The following is an 18,468-nucleotide window of genomic DNA, read 5'->3' as shown; positions in this document are numbered from 1 at the left end:
TGGGAGTATTCTTCCTGCCAGTAGCTTTCCCTGATAAAACCCTACAGGAACTGCTGTAGATGCAGTGCCCCACCCCACCCCACCCCACCGGCCCTTTCAAGACCACAGTGTACAGCAGAACCTCAGAGTTACAAACATCAGGGTTATGAACTGACTCGTCAATGACACACCTCATTTGGAACAGGAAGTACACAACCACGCAGCAGCAGAGACCCAAAAAAAAAAAAAAAAAGCAGCAAATACAGCACAGTTCTGTGTTAAATGCAAACTACTAAACAAAAGGGACCGTTTATAACAAAGATTTGACAAGGTAAGGAAAATGTTCCTGTGCTTGTTTCATTTAAATTAAGATGGCTAAAAACAGCATTTTTCTTCTGCACTGTAAAGTTTCAAAGCTGTATTAAGTCAATGGTCAGTTGTAAACTTTTGAAAGAACCGCCATAATGTTTTGTTCAGAGTTACAAACGTTTCAGCATTACGAACAACCTCCATTCCCGAGGTGCCCGTAACTCTGAGGTTCTACCGTAGTCTTCAGTGTAACAATTAAAGTTTAACTATTGGGCAGATCTTACCGAACAATGGACCTGCCAACAAACCATTAACTATGGTAGTGCTCATGGGAGAAGGGCTAACATGCCTTTTGAGGCAAAACACTACAAACAACTTCCTAGGTGGAAACAGACATTTCCAACAAGCATGTGTTTCCAAATGCTGCCTGTGCTAATGGCATTAATGGAATTTCTCTAGGTGTTCTAAAACAACCAGTCTAGATTCTCAATGCTGTGTTAGATTCACATGGCTGCTACATTTGCAGGAAATCATATGCCTTTGATTAAGAGGTTTCGGGAAATCCCACACACTGAACCATGAATGCACTTGCTGAGGGGGCCTTCTCTAAATTTTCCAGAATTGAAACTGCTGTATGCCTATAAAGCAGCACTGACAACAAGGTACCAATTAGGATTAATATTGGTAGAGATGCCTGGATACAAACCTAAGCCTGATCCAAAGCCCACTGAAGTCAATGGGAGTCTTTCCATTAAATTCAAAGGGCTTTGGATGAGGCCCATAGGGTGAAATCCTGGCCCCACTGAGGTTAATGGCAAAACTCCCACTGACTTCAAAGGGGCATGATTTCACCCCTACTCTCCTTATCTAACAGCTGGGAGTGATTGTTTTAAAATGTCCATCCACTGTACTACCTAGTTCTAGCTGCAGGGGAAAAACAATTCCCTCTCTAGTGGGATACACAGTGTGAAAAATGACAGAGTGAAGCAGAAGGTTTTGCAATTTATGAGGAAAAAGTACCATTGATAACAACGTTGGCAAATCAGACTCCTGCTAATGTATGAAGACCATAAAGTGAAACATTAGGAGTTGGCTAGCAAAAAAAGAAAAACATACTTGTCTATTTTCGTTGTTTCAGATGAAGTGTAAAAAGGAAAGAGAGAGCAGAAATTGGGGGGGGGGGGGGGGGGGAGAAGTCAGATTTTAAATTTTGTAAAGGTTTTAATCTCTCTTTTGTCTATTCCTTATATCACCATGGAATTTGGTGTAATTTAAGGAGGTGCTAGCAGAACAGATCAAGATTATTTTAAAAAACCTACTATTTTACCTCAGTGTCCCTTTAGCCCTTGGTAAAAAAGTGGAGGATTTCTGACCTAAGAAACTTTTGAAAAGAATGTTTCTACTGATGGTACTCTCTAAAACCACCTGTATGGAATTACGCTACAGACCTAAACAAATTCCAGTTTTGCTGAGTATCACTTGGGCTTGGCAGATTTTTCCATCTGCAAAGAATAGTGCCTGCAAAATTATATCTACATTATTTTTGTCCAGGGATAGTAGCATAGAATATTTAGCAACTATAAACAGAGTAGGATGAAAAATGCTGCAGCATAAGAAGCGAGCTCAGGATATAATCTCTTTCTGACCGGATGCCTGCAAGATGTCACTGAAATTCTCTCTCTCTTAGTGCAACCCGTGTGGAGCCAATATGAACTCCCAGCAAAGTGCTTAAAACCCCATTATTTATAATAACTGTTAAATGATGAGACATTGTTTACCCAGATCGCAAGATAAATTCTCACTTACAGAATGCTCGCCTGAGTGTCCTGAAAGTCATCTGGTTTTTATTTAAACGCAAAATGTAATTAGACTCTCAATAACACAGCAGAAGAATTCAATAAGATATGCCTTTTCGCTTACAGTTTAATATTAACATTTCCCCATAAATGTTAATGAATAAAGTCTATTGTTTTATTTATTATATGTGGTAGAAGCTAGGAATGGAGGGAAGGATAATATTTTCATACCATGAATGCAACTCTCTGACTTCAAGGGAAGCTAAAGGTGCTCAGAACCTCCCAGTATCTGACTTGGAGACATCACCTCCTGCTGGTTACCGACAGAAGTGCTACCTCTAGGAAAGACAATTCCAAACATTAAGTGGCTGAAGTGATAGGTGAGGGCTGAATCACCTGATCTACAGGGAGGCCCTCTGCTAAGATAAATCACTTTTCTTCTCCCCTCCCCCCCATCCTGTTGTTTCTGTCCTCATTTGTGGTAGATCCTTCCTTACTTCCTTTGCCACATCCCACTCTCCTCCGGATCAGCTCCCCTCTAAGCACTGCAAGCATTAGATGTCTAATGACAATCTCTCTGCTAGTTATGCCTGCTGAGCCAGTGTGCGAGGGTGGGGTGGAAAAATATGGGTCATCAGAGTGTGGTGGTGACTCCAAGGCCCTGATGCTCCTTGGACACGCCGGTTAAATGCCAAGCGTGGATAGCAAGTCCAGATTTTCAGGAAGTTCAGGTTATTATTTATCTTCTGTCCTTTTGGAGAAACATATTAGGGAAATGACAGGTGTCCAACCTTAAACTAACTAAAAATCAGGTAGCAAACTATGTGAAAGCACAGTAGAAAATGGTCTGTGCATCTGTGAGTGGAAAGTCCTGTTATTTCTCACCATGCCCCACACTGATGCTGCCCTCCTTTGGCTTAGATGGCACTTTAGAGATCCCCATCAATGCTCTTCATAAATGTGAGGTAATTCTTGTGTAGCAGGAGCTGAGCTGCCTCTGTGGCACTCTGGGCTGCTGCTGATCTGAGAAGCAAGAGACCGGACGTGGCTGAGTGAAACAAAAACCACAGGGCCCAGAGGTTGGCCCACACTGGTGCATTTTAACTGTTTTAGTCTTTGACCTTCCATTTATTGACAAGGATTTCGCTGTGTTAAATGTATATTTTGTTGTTTAACGTGACTCATATTTTATTGTAGCTTTCTAACAAGAAGTGTTCGTTTCACAGTTCTGCTGCTTAACAATGTTTAAAGGTTTCTATTCAATTTGCTTCTCTCGTTTCCCCTAATGAGCACAATGCATACTTTATGAGGGCTTTTCAATAACTTTGGGTCTTTTCCTTTCGCAATACAGAGAGCAGTACATTAATGACCAGAGGTTGGCGTAGATGCTATGTAGAGGCCAGAATGGGGATTTAGCTACTGCTAGCGCATTGTTTCAAATTAAGCAAAGGGACAGATTTTCAAAGCATGAATAAAATCTGTGTTGGGAATCTACGTTAATGGAAGGTAATCAGATACCATGGAGATGGGTAACAGTATAAACACTAAGACAGAGACATGGGGCTCTGAAGATGGCATCCTCTCCCCTCACTAACCTGGAATCTGGCCAGCTCCACCTGCCCCACATTCTGCAACCACTACTTCAGCATCCATCCATCTACAATACTTACAGCCCCCACTTCCCATAGTACCTTCATGCCTCACAATCTTTTAACGTATCTACCCCTATAACACCCTGTGAACCAGAGCAAGGCTATCATCCCCAGTTTGCAGACGGGGAGTTGAGGCACAGAGGGTAGGTCTACACTGCAATTAGAAGCTGCGGCTGGCTCATGTCAGTTGACTCAGGCTTGCGGGGCCTGGGTTAGGGCTGTTGGATTGTGGTGTAGACACGGGGGCATGGGCTGGAGCCGGGGCTCTGGGACCCCGTGAGGGTGGGTAGATTCTGTTCCAGAGCTCATGCTCCCACCTGAGTCCAAAAGCCTACATGGCAATTTAAGAGCCCCTTAGCCCGAGAGCCTGAGGCGGCTGACAAGGGCCAGGCACAGGCATGTAACTGCAGTGTAGACATACCCAGCGGGACTAAATGACTTGCCCAAAGCGGAGCAGGGAGCTGGCATCCTAGCTACTGGGCCAGCCTCTCTCTCCTACCATCCAGACTATAACAGCAACACATGCTCACTACACAAGGGCTTTGGCCAGTAGATCGGCGTGATCTGGACTCACTTGCTATTACTCACCCTGGAAGGGATGTAGTCTCGTGACCTGCCCCCTATGCAGCAGAACCCATTCAGTCCTGCTACTCTGGAGACTTTGCGCATCTGTGCAAGGGATTTACCCCTTAAAGCTCAAACACCTTGTGCTTGTGTCTAAGAAGATAGACGAGAGGGCTCCGGGATCTTCTTTAAACTGTTCAAGCAAGAGGGCAGGATCTCTCCATAAAGCACAGGAGCGTGCTAAGATAGTACACTAGCCTGCGCCTCCCGTCCCCTAGCTGGCTATTGTTAATACTAATGAATACTTTCCGCCTGATCCATCACTGCTGTACTCCAGTTTTAGGCTGATGCAATGAGTTCAGTCTATCTGCACTGGTATAAAACTGGAGTAACACAGTGGTGAATCCGTCCTACAGCAGTTATGTAGCACGTTTCATCCATTGCTCTCAAAGTACTTTACTAAGAGGGTATTATTATCCCCATTCTACAGACGGGGACACTGAGGCACAGCTGAAATTGGAACCCAGGTCTTCGGACACTCAGTCCACTGGGCCATGGTGTTAAACAGCAGCAAGTGCTAGCCAGCGGATGGTGGCTGCACAGTTTTGAAACCGGCCAAGTACACATGTACCTGTCTCACGTAAAGCAGCCCTGGCCTGCAGTATCTGTGTGACAGAGACTGCACCTGCCTTTGTCCTTGCTCTGCCACCGTATCATCAGCCACAGCAGGATTTGGCTCACAAAACACCTGTCAAACCATCAGTCTGCTTCAAATGCTCAATGGTGGGGGCCCTTTATACCCAGAAATACTCATTCTCTGTCCTACATCCTACATATACATAGTTGCAAGGGCCCCTAAAAAGAACCACCGAATTATAGAAGTTAGAGATGGAGGATTCCTATTAGGCTACGCAGTCTCCTACCCCCTGGCCAGTGCAGAATTGTTTCCTATAGTAGACTCTTTAGAGCTTTGGCTTTTAAAAGGAACATTTAATAAAGGAATAAACGTGGAAAAAAGCCAGACTAACAGTCTTCCAAATCCTGCAATGCAATTAGAAAATGACTTCAGAAACGTGTTAAAATCAACAGATTTTGTTGGTACCAACATATAGTTTGTTAAGTAGCAAATGCCATCTTGAGGGATTGACACTGCAAGGTGCTGAGTGCCCCTAAGACACAAAAACCAAAGGATGCTCAGTTCCTTGAAGGATCAGGCCCAAATGAATACCTACAAGGACCTGCTCCTGTTCCCATTGAAATCAGTGGCAAAAGCCCCAGTGATCCAGAAGGTTATTGCTTTAAAAAGATAGTAGTGCATGAGATGGACAAACATGAACAAAGTCACATTAAAAACAAGGATAGTTCAGAATTTCATATGGAACACCAGGGTATTGCGGTCAGAGAATCAATCTATTTAATCATTTAAACAACAACAAATCTCTAAGGAGAAAGTCAACTGTTTTCCTGCTAACTGCTTTGAGACAAAGCAATGGAAGGAAAACATCCAGTGCCAATAATGTCATAATTTGATTAAAGTCTGCACAGAAGACCTAAAACACTTGGAGAACAATGAGTAAGAAATTAAGTTTCAAATTAAGTGCTGGCCTTACAGTGTGCTACTTCTTCATATTCTGACAGAAAGGATACCGTTGGGTTCTTTTCACGTGATGCACGGGATACGGTAATCGTTTAATCATCTCATACATTTTTCCATTTCTTTCTCCAAGAGGAAAGAGAAATCTAGAAATGTGATTCCACTTTGTTTTATTATAATATTGATTTTCCTGCACAGAGAAAATGCATTCGTCCTCTAAGCTGGCACATGGGCAAGAAAGGGTTAACACAATGTTTATCACAAGGCTGGCTTCAGAGTTGAAAGTAATGTGATCAGTAATGAATTTTGTGTTACATTAGGTTGTATAAATGGACAGACAAGCGCAGACAACAAGTGGCCAGGAGTCGGGGCTAATCTAATGATGTAAAAATAGAGACAGCACCAATTATACTTGGGGCCAGCTCAGAGCTCCTGCAGGGACTGCAAATGAATAGGTACAAATCAAATTACTGACTAATAGACGCACTACAAGAGAGGGCAGTCAATGCTAAATGCATTAGGGCTGTGTGACCTCCCTGCTCTGAACAGCAGAATCCTAAATTTGACTTTAAAAAAAAAATCAAAGGAACTCTTGTTTGGTTAAGAAGAGAGATAAAACAGTGTTGCTCGTTAGATTATTTAAAACATTTAATTTTTTTTACCCTTTGTTACCCTCTTCTGTGAGTATTGGACATCTCCTAAAACCTTTTCAAATCTGACCGAGATTCTGCTTTCAAAACAACAAGAAATATTCTCTGTTCAAAAGTTAAGACCTGATAACAATGCAATTATGTTACATACCAAAACATTTCAAAGCCATGTGCCTCTCTGTGGAGATGTTTTTTACTGCTACTTCAACGGCTGTGTCTGTATCAAAAATAAAATATTTCTTTAATTTTTTTAAAATATTAAAAAATAAAAAGGATTTTGCCAAAACAACATTTGATTATAAATAAATGCAATTGACCAGCTTGTTAGCAAATGGAAGAAAGTCAGATTTGTCTCTTGGTACATACACCCCCTTTAAAAACATCATGAGATATACAGCTTCTTCTACAAATGGCAATGAACCTAAATTCACACTGAAAATATTTTTAGTATCAGAATCATTGTCTCCGTTCAAAAAGCCCCTATGACCCAAAAGAAACTTTAACAAAAGATACAGTTGCCCTTTTTCAAGCTCTGTGCATCTAACAGAAGCTTTAAAGGGGAAATGGCTGGAGTGCTTTGGTGTTCCCCCACAGGTCAGATTTAAAAGTGGCTATCAGCCAACATTCCAAGGATTTGGTAATAGTTATAAAGTTTAAAATGCAGTTGTCGGCCCTGTCGTGTGCATGAGTTGTCTATTAAGGGAATGTTTATGTACAGTCACATAAAATGCCTACTTGTGCAGCCTGAAGTTGTACAGGGACAGAATGGGAATTAATGTATTTAGCAGGATGTATATAGTTTACCAGCTAAAATAGATATACATATGCGGCACATGAAGAGAGAAAGCTCTTGAAAGCAGACACAGGGTGTGTTAGAATGAAGATAAGAATACACAGACACTACACAGAATAAAACTGCGGGAAGGGCAATGACAAAAATTATACTGAAGAAATGAAACATTTTCCAAAGTTTAATCACCCGTCACAGGGTGGAATTTAAAGGCTCTTAGACTACACTAAATACCACACATTTTCAGTGTAGCATACAGGAAACTGACATGCAGAGCCAAATCCTCAGCCGGTGTAAATCAGCGCAGCCCCATTGATTTGTATGAAGATACACCAATTTACACTGGCTGAGGAACTGGCGTGTGATGTCTGTCACTACTGATGGGAGATACGCATTTATATCTCTGAACAGTGCTCATAATGTACCTGAAGAACTTCCATTGCCGTACACTGTGTGAGAGGTAATTGAATGAGAATCTGTTAATGTAATAATGTGTAAATATGTGCTTTTCCTATGCAGTGCTTTGAAAAATGTCCCTCTGAAAGACTCAGGTATATTGAAAAAATACTGAAACTTAATTCAGCTAAATCTCATGACGTAGGAATTGTTTTGAGCTCTTGGAGTTATCCAAGAGGAGAACTTGCTCTTTGAGCCTGGGATGAATATCGCAAAAGTTCAAAGGTCACTTTTAGTAGAAATGTCATTTGATGTGTCTGTGCGTTTGCTGCCCAAGCTGCCTTTGCATTGAATCTGTGCAGGTGTCTGATTGCCTAAAATGCCCTTAAGATGTCAAATTTTTGTCCACTACCCAGTTCAAGGTTGGAATTGAGAAAAAAATAGACGGAGAAGAGGGGGAACAAAATTCCCTTCGCTAAAATAAAGGAAGGAGGCCAGGAAAGAAGGGGAAGGAGAGGAAGTTCTCTCTTTTAACTATTTGCAGTTCAAGCTCTCACAACCCGGGTGTGTGTGTCACTCCATCCCCTGGACTAAACATCCAAATACATCATCTTTGAGTCTCCACACACATGGTTTGTGACCTTACCCATTTTTCCTATATGGAAGTTGTTCAGCTTTGGCAGAATTCAACAGTGCTGGGATCAGTGGGAATGAGATTCATTCATGCCTCAATTTTAGGTCGATGAACATCTTTTTGAAGTCAATAAATGCCCACGTTGTGTCCTTTATTTCTAGTCATGAACTTCAGAGATAGGCGCAAACCACAAAATTCACATGAGGATTTAAAAAACTTCCCCTCCCAAAGCTCAAAGGTCTGGGGTTTTGGTTCAGCCCAGTGTCACAGTAGGGTAACCAGATGCAACATTTGGTTCTAGATGTAACTTCAGATTCTGAGCTTTCCTAAAGTTCATGGGTTCAGATCCAGGTTTGTGGTGTAGGCCTATCTTTAATAAGTATGTCCAATTAGCTGTGTCTACCTACATTCCACTCATTAGACTAGGAATTGGTTTCCGATTATGCGCTTTGATCAAATGAATTTCATTTGTCAAAATATGAGCTTTTTCCTTATAGTCAGAAAGACTGGAAGAGGGATTCCTACTATGGACCACACACAAAAACCTGGTGTGATTTCTCATACCAATCCTGAAGGATGTGGATTTGAGTTTCGCTCGATCTCACACCAAAAAGCCACCTTCAGTTCACCCAACTGAAAAATGGGTACCTGATCCATCGGGTTAAGGCAGACAAAGGCAGTCTGATGTGATGCTGGCCACATCACAGGCTTGCGTGCCACTGGCTATGAAACTGATGTGCCTTAACCACGGCAGCCTGTTGAGCCGTTGGCTTGGGGGGGGACTTTGACTTTTTGACTTTTTCTATTTTGAAACTTCCAAAGTTGGCAGATGACAGATTTTGCATTTTTTGCCAGGGTTTCTAATAAAATATTTACCGTGGCCCTTTTATGGAAACTCAGCTGTATTCACATTAGAGTTGGCTTAAAATAATTCCCTTTAAATTCTGTAACAAATCTCCTGTTCTTACTATTCTACACAAATCTTGTTGTTTTATTGACTATGATAATGGCAATGATAAAAGTTTGCTGCAAGCAAAATTCATAGCTAGAGGTGGGCCCACACTGCAAAAATTGGGGATCTCTCCACAGTGTCTGAATACAGGATTTTAGTTTGAACTCATCTCTACTCCTGACACATGACCCAAATTAAGTTAGAGAAACAGATTATTATTTTGCTGTATGATTTAGGATGCAAACTGACCTAATGCAAGGCTCTTCATTTTCTGATTAGTAAGAAAGCACATGTACTTACAAAGAAAAAATCTTACAAATATATAGCAATGGAAGGATTCCAAGATTGCAAAATAATGTGGATTTTGGTATTATCTGCAAAATAAAGTAGATATGAGCTAGCAGTATAACACTGAGGCTGAGGTACAAATAGTAATAGAGAAGATTTAGCAGAAGAGTTCAGTAATGTGAATTCAGAATCATCTGATGATAGTGAGTCAGAGTCTACACTTATGCCATCCCATTGACTTCAGTGGCATTGCCCTTGTACTACTGCATTTGATGTGGGCACCGGTAGTGACAGCATGAAGTCTATCAATGTAAATCAGATTGAAGGCAGATTCCCTTACCCTATGCTAAGAAAATATCCAGAACAGCATGAAAGACACGTGTGTCGTTTATGTGTGCGTGGTTCACAGGTGAACGGCGAGTTATGGCAAGTCTCCACTACCGAGCTAAATCGGCGCTGCTGCCATCGATGCAGTGGCATCCATTTAGAGGGTCTGGTGAAGACACGCTAAGTCGATGGGAGAGCGCTCTCCTGTGAACGTCTGTAATCCACCTCAACGAGAGGAGGAAGCTATGGTGATAGGAGAGCATCTCCCGTTGATATAACATAGCGTGGACACTGCTGCAAGTCAATCTAAGGTATATCGACTTAAGTTACATTACTCACGTAACTTAAATAGCGTAACTGAGATTGACTTAGTAGTGAAGACGTGCCCCTAGTCTTTGTAAACAAGTTTCTCTCGTCTAGACTTTTTAATGAATTCAATCTGTCGACAGTATCTGCCACTACATTATCTATGCGCTTTATAAAATAATAGTAAGCCTGCAAAATAGCTGAGAATTATTCTTATGTTGCAAAGGCACACTGAAGTCAATGGTGCAAAGGCAACTCAGTCTATGGTTAATCCTTCCCCCCAAGCCAGCCCTGTGGGAGGGCGGAGTTGCAATCCCCCCTGCTCCCTTTGCTGCAGAGCTAAGTAGAGCCGAGCATAGTTGGTACTGCAGCCTTGAGGTTGCAATAGCTCCCGTTGCTTCCTGAGATTGATTGGCCAGTGGTATAGTGACAGATCCCCTGGCCTCACCACATTCCTCGCATCCCTTCACTCGGCTGCTCAGGGAAATGGAGGGAGCCCTTATAGAGCCGAGTTCCACAGTATGCATGTTTGTCATGTGGTGTTGTCCAGATCTTGCCCTCGACAGAATCAAAATGCACTGGGTTCATTGCTTCTGAGGCCCACCACAGTCACAGAAAAGGGGGCGAAATTTGCCCCTGTGGTACTTAGCATATTTAGCTCTAATACCACACAGCACTGTAATACTGCACAGCAGAAATACTCCTCACTGGTTATACTTCAGAATACGTATTTTTAACCACACTGCAAGTCTTATCCCATATTGTGGACTAAATTCCTGTTTTAAGTCTGATGAGATGGAGATGATCAAAAAAATCTGGAAGCTTAAGAAATGTACATTTAAGAAGCCAACATAAATACATGCATTTACTGATTACAGTAAACAAAATGTGGAGGGGGAGGAATCACCTAGGATGGAATTCCTAAGTAAAATTTGAGACAAAAATTTTAGAAGAGATTTTAGAAATACAAAATATTAGCAATGATTTACAAAAAAAAAAAATTCCATGCGGAAAACACTGCACTCACTCAGTAGCTATATCTCACATATAAATATTGTGACTGCTTGAAAATGAACCTTTGTAAACAAGAGAGATAATCCACCACCACCATTTCATGTGTGGATTTTTTTAAACTAGCATTTGACAAACGAACATTTTTTTGGTTTTTTGCATCTTAGCCAATTTATGGCTTTTCTGGAATTAAATGTATATCTGGGCTGACAGCTTACGAACAGCAGACTCCACTCAAGATTAGACATGGGTTGTCTGAATAATTGGATAAGAGGGACAAAAGTCAACTTGCTGTGTGACTAGAGCTACTGTAAATCACATGGAAAGTAGATTTTTCTGATCATTTTCCAGACCTGCTTCTTCTCCCATCCACTGTCCAACAGACCTTGGCATCTAGCCTGGATCATAGATGTCAGCAATGGAAAAGAACTCTTAGGTCAGATAGTCCATCTCCTTGCCAATGCAGGATTGTTCCCCACATTTCTAGTGTGTCCTCCAGTCTGGTGGTTCCAATGCAACCAATATCTGTGCTGATTAATGTGTAACTAGGCCTACTGAGAAAATATCACATTGCTACAGCAGCGTTTCAAAGTAATAGAGTAGGTAAGAAACAAAGAATTAATTAGTTAATATTTATTGCAAAAAATGGACTACAAGTATGTGTTTCATCTCTACTATAATAGGTATCAATCCTGATTACCATACAAATCTACATGCCAACTATGTCCTAACTGTTAAGGCATTAAAAGAATCTATTTATCTCTTGCCATTAAGTGCATGTCAGAGCCAATTGAGCACTTGATAATGTCTCCCTGTCCATTCCATTGTCCATTTATTCTTCTGTCCATCCAACAGTTTTGAGCTCTAAGCACAGAGCATGTGTTCCAATTCAGTGCTAGTAGTTTTTATTCTTTTACGCTGAAGTTCACATAAATTTTCGTGTTTTAGTAAATGTCTTTAAAATGCTTTTAAACATTATGTCTGCAATGTATTCAAGAAGCATAAACAAGGATTAAAGCCAGGCAACACTTTAAGTCAAAATAAGCCACTTTTAGGATAATTAGAGATGGGAATTATAAATTATATCATTTTGGGTCCAAGGCAGAACTATAAATACTGTATTTGGAGTCAGTAGCAATATAGAAACTAATTGTGGAGAGAGGGAGCAAATTTATGGTGTTCCTCAACCCAGATGTCTTTACTATCATTTCATCCAGCTGACTGGGCAGACAGGAGTTCTAAGAAGCAAGGGCCATGCTAAAAGTTTGTGTGTTTTTTTAAAAGAGACAAATGGTTAATTCAGCCAAAGACTGTCAAGATGTGGTAGCTTTTGGGGGGGTTAAAATAATCCTACTTACTAGGAGCCAATAAGGACACTTCTCTTTTTGATCTGGGGTGATACCCTCAATTTATCTTTTTCTATTTCCTAACCAGTATATAGCTGCTAACACTTTAACGTGATACGCAGCTGTTTGGCAAATGGCTGGTTGCCAGTCTGTCTGAGAAAAACTACCCCATGTTACTGATGCTGGTTGATTCCCTGGGCAAGTAGATCTTCCACATCTCAACAAAGTAGGACAGGATATTTATATGACCATCAGGTAATGTGGAACTCATGAAAGGGGGAGACTGAGTTCAAGAGTTGATAGGGGATGGGGTGCACATAGAAGTTCAGAGCCTTAGGAATCAGTTTTAAGTCCTGCATTAAGCCAATACTTGCCAGGATTTGAGCCTAGAATCCCAGTTCCTGAGAAGAAATTGTGGAACTGACTAAAACAGAGCCCAATGATAAGCAGAAAAACGGCACGAGCATAACAACAAACAACAACAGGGTAGGGGCTAATAAGCATGCAACTCACAGGTTATGCCAGTGTTACCCACTGCTCCACACCAATACCTACAGTTTATGCTTTTGGGTGGTATATACTACACTGTAGAAAGATTACCTGTATGAAAGATGTACATGCATGGGGGAAAGAAGAGGAGAGAATGGTCTGTTTGGAAGACTTTTAATTTAGCGATGGCTTTCCTCTGAAAATTGTTCACCTTTGTTTTCACCCTTATAGACCCTTTATGTGCTAAATACTGTGGGCCTAAATTTCATCTTTGTTGTAACAGTCTAAGCCCCAGTGAAACACCCATTGCAATTAATGGGGTTGCACCTTGTGGAACCGAAAGAAAACATAACCTCTATGTTTCTTTCTTATTTCCTCATTTATAATATGCAGCCATCAGAATCTCTGGGTGCACTTACAAATATCTAAAGAACAGACATCAGCTTCTAAAGGGGAAATTCCAACTTCTTTGGGGGAATTACCCTTAACCACAAAACATTCCTGTTTCCAGAACAGAAGTTTTCTAATATTAGAAGATTCTTTTTTTTTTAGAAAAAAACTCTTTCCGGGTACTGGATCCAGAACTCTTGCAGCTCCTGCTAAAGCTAATCGGCCAGATGCTGGAGTGTGATTGAGCTGGAAAGTGTGCAGGGCAAGGAGGTGTGTGCAGAAGTGGCTTGAAGCTCACCACTTGACTCTCTCAGTCCTGCAGCAGATTGAGGGCTATTTGCAGTATCAGCCAGAAGGCAGCGAAAACACAGTTGAGCATTAGCATAGTGCCAGGATATCCCAATGGTGCCCCATTTTCTCTGGCCATTCCTCCTTTTCCCTGCTCTGCTGGCAGCAGGAAGATTGAGTGGTGTAAGAGTTCCTATGTTGACTGGAAACCACAAGAGGCTTCTCCTTAAACTGGGGTGGATCTTTCTTCGGATACTTAAAGTAACTTTAAGGCCACATTAAACTGGTGATGTGGTACAAAGTAGCCGTGCAGGAGGGTCTGGCCCAGTATTTGTAAGGGTACTTAAGGTGTGTGTAAGGTCTAGCTGAAGGATAGGAGCCAGCTCCCACAAACTGCAGTGTTACTAGTCACCTTAACCCAGCATCTCTAGATTGCTTTAGCTTTCACAGCAAGTATCATCCTACAAAACCCACTACTCTTTGAGAAGGTTGTAAAATGCACAGCAGGGGGTAACGTTGACCCATCATTTTATATGGAAGCTGCCCTTCCAAAGTAAATTGTAGCTGGTATCGATAAGTACCAAAATAAATAAAGCTTTTTTAGAGTGTTTTCCATTTGTACAGCATTTTGCAAATGTTAGCGGATTAAGCGCCACAGGAACTCTGTGAGGTATTGTTATCCTTATCTTACAGATGAGGGAACTGAGCCAAAGGAATATTACATGACTCGCCCAAGGCAACAACAGGAGTAAGTACCAGAGCTGAAATTATAACTCAGATCTGGTGCTTAGATCACCACTTTAATTTCATCTTCATTCAGCAGCAGTGGGTAAAAACGGAGAGGTTCCAAACAGGTCAAAGATTACAAGTGTGGGATGTAAAGGTTGCTTCTGGACCAAGCAAGTTATATTTATTTGAAGTGAAATGGACAAGGCCCAAGTTTCCCATTCCCAGACTCTTCTTCCTTGAGAGAGCAGGAACTGGTAGCCCGCCGGTGGCATGACGAGGGTGGAGTATCTTATGTTGCTCAACGGTGACTCCACTGCAAATTAAGGGCCAGCACTGAGGGGAGTCCCTTTCAGTCCCCTACAGCTGGATCAATAATAACCAGGACTAATGGGAGGTCAGTAGAATGGGGAATCCCCAGGAATACCTGAGGGACATCGCAGAAAGAAAAGACAGTTTCAAATCTACAAGGTCTTACATAATGTCAATATGTTGGTATGTTCAGATGTTACTGTTATAGCTCTTTTTTTTTTTTCTTCCCAGGCAACTCGCCAAAATGAGGACATGGTGAGAAATGAGTGGGCATCTGATATTAGAAGATACCATGGATATTAGCTGCTGGTACAACACCAATAGTGCATGGATCATAGACAGATATGGTCCTTTTAGTAGAGGGTATTTTTAAAACAATTCAGAATTAACAACAGAAATAAAACCCACAATTACCCTAAGCGATAACATTTCTGAGTGATTCCTGTCTCTGTGAGCAGTGTAATCTCTGAAGTGCTATTCCATTTATGTAAATACACTGTGTAATTTATCAATGTAATGGACAGTGATGAAGATGGATTAATTTGGATTACAGAACCAGCACTTTATAGTGGTTTTACAGAGAATAGATAATTACACAGACAGAGCCTAATTTGAATGTTGTTTTGATCACTGTCTGCAAGAGTAGCAGTTTGCAAGAAGCATCAGGGAGCTCAACTCTTTGGGCCCACGTCACCAGAGCAATACAGAAAAAAGCCTAAAATGTGAATATTTCTCTTCATGTCATTTTGAAGATGGCAAGATTCTGTATGTATGTGATCTGCCAATATTACTCTTTCTAAAAGATTGCTCCCATGGTTGGGGAAGACACTCACAAAAGCCATGTAAAATCAGAGATGTCATGTCTGCAGTTTGCTGAGAAAGAGGGAAGCAAAATTTTAACGAGTTAAAAAAAAATCACCATTGGGTGAGACGTATGTGATCTCTGATCACACTTCTTCTTTGTACCTGTTCCTGATCCTACTAGGTCCCTGCTGGGCGACTCAGACATTGCATCAGCCAGCCGTTCCCGAAGGCCCTCTTCGGTGTGCTCAATGGAAGACATATGACGGAGACCAAAGCTCTCAGGCCAACTTCCACAGACTTCCAGCAGGGTCACACTCCGATCAAAGGCACCTTTAACAAACAAATGGGAAATGCTTGTTGACTAGTGTAGATCCAGAACTAATCTTCCTCCATACCTATACCATGTTAACATAGCAATAATTCACAAAAAAGGAAGAACTGTTTACATTCTGGGTTAACAATGTATCTGAAAGATACATTTTGGCATATTAATTAAAATACTGATTTTTAAAATATACACAGGGAGCAGGAATGAGTAGTTACAGCCCAAACTAGTAGCCTTCTTTGATCATTTAAAAGCAAAACTGTTAGTTTAAAAATCATGGGCCTGCCTGATTCTAAATTCACACTAGTGTGAACAGGAGTAACTCCAATGAAGTTAATTAATTAGACTGGTGTGAATCCGGTATAAGTGAGAGCATTTATTTTAAAAAAAATCACTAATAATATCTTAGACAATTTAAAATGAAAATTTTTTTAAACTCTGATGTTTCTTTTACTGTGTATTTGTGGAACTTTTTGCATTCCTCTTATTTCGGACAATGAAAATAAACTAGTCATTTCCTCTTTGCTAACAGTCAAAATTTCTAGTCAATTTCATTTTCATGTTTTCATGCACCAGCACAATATTGTGGAGTTTGGGCTTTGAACACTGATTTGGGGGGTAGAGGACAATGTTAATTCTATTTTAAAAAAATATTTCCAGTGGAACAAAAAAGCACTTCTATTGGTCTATGTTTCTGTGTGAGTGTGTTTCTACAGAAATGTCATTTTGAGGCCAAATAGACCTAAACGGTGCCCCTTTTATCAGTGACGCAATAATGGAGATGCTGGCTGTTGTGACAGAGTGCAACAATACTGTCTCCAGAAAAGATACTTAAACTAATTCCTTAACTTTCCTAATTCAAAATAGTACATGATGTTCTGCTGAATGCAAAGATTAGATTCTGAATCCAAGATCACTTCAAAGTACAAATTAAAATTATTCTACTTTATTATACAGCAAGTCTTCTGTGAAGGCTTACTTTAAATCATTCCCACTTGGAACAAGATTACAGTTATGCTTTGTTGCTTCAAGCACATACCATTTAGGAACTATTAGGAAACCAAATATGCAGCATTTATTGTGCCTAGGTTTCTGCCAGCCTATGGAGGGGAAAAAATGCAAATGCCAACGTTTCTCAAAGTTAAAAGTACATGAAACACGTCCTTGTTATCAGGCCTTTGGTTCTCCCCTTTGATCAGCCGTCAGAAACTATCTACACTTGTACACTGTGACTGTACAGCTTCACAGCACACTCTCTGCCAATGACAGGTGGTAATAGAAAGGGTGAGAGACCAAGCCCTGCGGCAGGCGTCCCTTCCTCTGATAACGTCCAAAGTACTGGGTGATAACCGTTAGTAAACACTCGGGGAGTCAGTTAATCCATACATCAGCAAAGAGGGGCAGATAATTCTGAACTCTAATAGCATGGACAAAAGCACTGGGGATGGCATTCAGGGATTTATATGGGCTGCAATGGTGACTTCTGGCTCCTGAATTTCATCAGCGCATACAACTTTGATTTATCTCTTTGCCTGGCTGCAGAGTAGATTCCTGGCACTAGAAAACCATCAACACTGCAATGGACCTCTACAGAATGGGAACGTGGCTCTTGTGTGACACATGCACTTGAACTTTGGATGAATCCCAGGTTGAACCTATAGGAACGATTACCATATATTTCAGTTTTGAATTGGCCTTTGGATTTATATGGCTTCTCCAGCCTTCTAGTTTGTTTTTTAAGGAAGCACTATAAAGTCCCCTTAGAGAAAATGCAGCGAGGCGGGGAAAGATCCCCTATTTTCAGAACTATGCATCACTTCCATGTTGCCAGCTTCCCTAACTATATATGAAATAGCCGTATTTGACTTTTTTTTTTTTAATTTTTCTTTTCAGAATGTTCCTTATGTTGCTTTTCGGGGCCAAATCCTGAGGCTCTCACTCAGCTTCTACTCTGTCAATCCCCCACCGACTTCAGTAACTTTTGTTAGAGCCATACAAATACCCGATAATCATTTTGGGACTTTTATTACTGAATGCAAAAATAATATGGCACAGAGAGGACTTTCAGAAACTCCCACAGGTTTTCCCCATTGAGCTGGAGAATGATAATGAAAGATCTCTTCTTTATTAGTGTCAGCTCTTATTCTGAAAGCAAGAAACTAAACAATTTCTGCCCCTATGAGCAGACATATGAATAATAAAGCAAATGGTTTTTGAAGCTCTGCCAAGACAACTGCATACGTGCACAACTAGAAACTTCAGAGAGTGCCCCTTTCTAGTTCCAGAGATACTTGAGTGAGAGCAAAGGAGACAAGTGTAGCATTACCTCCACAATCAGGGGCCGAGAGCTGCCAAAAGTTCTTAGCAGCAACGTGTGCGGTGCAAGTGTTAATGTAAATGCAGGTTACAGGGATTAACTGCATAGAATGCTTTCTTGTAAAATAAACTGAAAGGCCTGTGAAGTTCCAACGTTATCTTTTCCTCCCTTTTCACTCCTTTTCCACATTATGTGTACATGTCTGGTAATAAATTTAATGTCA

At 41.0% G+C, this 18,468-nt stretch overlaps 1 protein-coding gene across 7 annotated transcripts in view; it reads right to left on the bottom strand.

The window, feature by feature from the left end:
• Positions 1 to 18,468, bottom strand: part of BCAS3 (BCAS3 microtubule associated cell migration factor) — a 451,757-nt gene that overhangs the window by 17,025 nt on the left and 416,264 nt on the right. For 4 of the 7 annotated variants that reach the window (XM_067538144.1, XM_067538137.1, XM_067538138.1 and 1 more), the window contains 2 exons: positions 15,766 to 15,933; positions 6,696 to 6,761 (listed from right to left, as the gene is read on the bottom strand). In XM_067538144.1, the coding sequence (XP_067394245.1) occupies positions 6,696 to 6,761; positions 15,766 to 15,933 (234 nt within the window). Of the gene's footprint in view, positions 1 to 5,970; positions 6,085 to 6,695; positions 6,762 to 15,718; positions 15,934 to 18,468 lie in introns of those variants that run through there. The other 3 variants (XM_067538139.1, XM_067538141.1, XM_067538140.1) reach the window with 3 other exon arrangements.

The sequence above is a fragment of the Emydura macquarii genome, unplaced genomic scaffold (genome assembly GCF_026122565.2).
Source record: "Emydura macquarii macquarii isolate MOO-44397 ecotype Brisbane River unplaced genomic scaffold, CSIRO-AGI_Emac_v2 contig_450, whole genome shotgun sequence".
In the NCBI taxonomy this organism is placed as follows: Eukaryota; Metazoa; Chordata; order Testudines; family Chelidae; genus Emydura; species Emydura macquarii.
This window is presented reverse-complemented; position numbering and strand designations above follow the sequence as displayed.